Genomic DNA, 2,387 nt, shown 5'->3' with positions numbered 1-2,387 from the left:
TGTTTCTGTTGGAAACATTAAAAAATAAAATAATTAAGCTATAATTCTTTACCGTTAGATCTCAACGGTTATGGTCTATGGGCCATTGGATTTTGTTTTCCAAAAACAACTTCACGTGGGTTTTCCCACCATTTGAATTGCTGCATGATTTTTATGGGTCCCAAAGAAGAGCTCTACGGTCACCTTGAGGGCCAAATTTAGACCTCTCCACTCACCTCCACCTCTCTTGCTCTCTATCCCTTTATTATTAGAGCCCATTTTTTTTAGAATTAAAGCCATAGAGTTCACTTGGCCCTCCTTATTGGAGATGGCCTTATATAATGGCTTAGGGTGTAGACCATGTACCGCTGCCATAATTGGATTGCAAAGCCTTCGGGGCTAGCTAGGGTCTATTTAAAAAAACAAGAGAGCTAGGAAATCCAAAAATTAAACCAGGTATCTCTTTCTACAGAATAAAACTTATTATAGCTTATGCATGCATGTATGAATATGTGAGATTGAAAATTGATGATACATCTTATCTATAGTAGCCACTAATATCATCAAAGATTGTATATATTGTTGAAAATGGGCATTTGATATATGGAATTAATATCTCTTTCTTTGGAAATATCTTAATCGGAAAGAATGCTTTGCAGTAGCAGAAATTATTTCTTGTGCAGCTTGATATATATGACATCTTATGATAAGAGAACCGTACAACCCTTAAAAATGAAAAATGAAAAACATAAATAATCACGAGAAAGATACAAATTAGACAGATTATCAACTATCATGGCATAGCTCTAATATATTGATTGGCGTGCTTAATTGGAGGTTCTAGTACAATTCTTCAAGTGTGGCTTGCAGAGCTGAATACACAGCAAGCCAACCCTGTTGAGTAGGGTGAGCACCGTCCCAAAAGAATGCAGATGCAGGGTCGTCACATATGGTGTACTTCTTTGCGCCGCTGTCATCGACACTTCCACAATCATATTTGCTGCTTATACCAACACAGCATGGCTTCAATGGATTCTCAAACTTTATGCTTCCTGCTCAAGACAACAAGATACATATTTATCCATGCCATTTTAGTTAAAGCTCATGCGTTCCCAAAGTGCAGAAACAGAAAACGATAAGACGTGATACAAATGCTTAACTCTCCACACATAACCTTTATTAGCTATAAGGAGAAACAAAGGTAGCCATGTAATATATTTTTGGTAAGAGGTAGTTACCTAGATGGTTTCCATTATTCTTGAGCACGGACATGAATGAGGTATATAGATCAAGAACGAAAAAAGAACTCTTTGTTTCGTTGTTCAACTTGGCAACAGCTTGCTGCAACAAGAGGTTGTGGAAGCCGACCAGCAAGTTTTGTGTTCCATTGCACTTCTGGAATGAAAATTCGGCTGTGCTACCAGGAAGACATCCCAAAGGTTGTAGAGCTGTCACAACTATTTTCTTCACTCCCAAGTCATACACACGTTTCAAGTTCACACTTAGTTGATTTACAACTGATGTGATGAAAGGTTTAAAACCCTGTATTACATAAGCAAACAAAAATATATCAAGGTTATTAGAAAATGTCGACACTAATCGAGTAACAATGTGTATATGTGTGTGTTTATATATATGTAGTGTTCATACGTGTATAATTTGTTTCAATTATTGAATTCTTCGTCAATTTGTCGGAATGAAGCTAAAAAACAACTGAGGAGAAGACATTGGTATGTAACAAAATTTTCTGGACCAAACAGATCTGCCCAATTATGTAAACGAGTCAACTGATATAAGGTACTTTGGGTACAGAGACGATCATATTAGGTCATGGACCAATGGACCACATCCTCGCATCATCCTTTCCATAATACTCAACCTTACATTCTAACTTCCAGTTCCAATGGTCTAGATTAATTTCATACATTTCACTTGACCTACAATTCTTTTTTGTTCCTATTTATAATGTCATCATTTGGACTTCGAAGGACTTATGATTTTCTTATCCTTCAAAACAATAGAATTAGAGGCTTATACAGCTGGTGTCAAATGCGAATACCTTATACAAGTTAATTATAAATTGAGTGCGGTTATTGGAACTTTCAAATTTGCTCATTAGACCTCACTTTATTATGAACTATTAAATGACATATATATCCTCATACACAATAACTATTATAGAAAATGACATCCCATTACTTCAAACAGTTGCAAAAAACAGAAAACCCACATTTTAAAAGATTTAAACAAATAAGGACATAAGCCCAAAGCCCAATAACAGATAGGAAAAGAGATGTACTGGATTTCAAGTGAAAAATTACCAAAATGTTTAGTTTTTTAACAAAATTACGTGACATGCCACACCCTTCCTTCTCTCTTCCTCCCGATATGATTCACTCTCTCTCTCT

The 2,387-nt window shown here is 35.8% G+C and overlaps 1 protein-coding gene across 1 annotated transcript in view; it reads right to left on the bottom strand.

The window, feature by feature from the left end:
• Positions 1–582: 582 nt before the first annotated feature.
• LOC101298911 (GDSL esterase/lipase At5g03610-like) overlaps positions 583–2,387 on the bottom strand; it is a 6,724-nt gene continuing 4,919 nt past the window's right edge. Inside the window, exons 3-4 of the mRNA XM_004302957.1 lie at positions 1,218–1,521; positions 583–1,031 (exon numbers count right to left, since the gene is read on the bottom strand). Of these exons, the coding sequence (XP_004303005.1) occupies positions 820–1,031; positions 1,218–1,521 (516 nt within the window). The 3' untranslated portion in view covers positions 583–819. The remainder of the gene's footprint in view (positions 1,032–1,217; positions 1,522–2,387) is intronic.

Source organism: Fragaria vesca, linkage group LG6, assembly GCF_000184155.1.
Source record: "Fragaria vesca subsp. vesca linkage group LG6, FraVesHawaii_1.0, whole genome shotgun sequence".
NCBI lineage: Eukaryota > Viridiplantae > Streptophyta > Magnoliopsida > Rosales > Rosaceae > Fragaria > Fragaria vesca.
The sequence above is the reverse complement of the archived record's forward strand: the minus strand, read 5'-3'. Positions and strand labels throughout refer to the sequence as shown.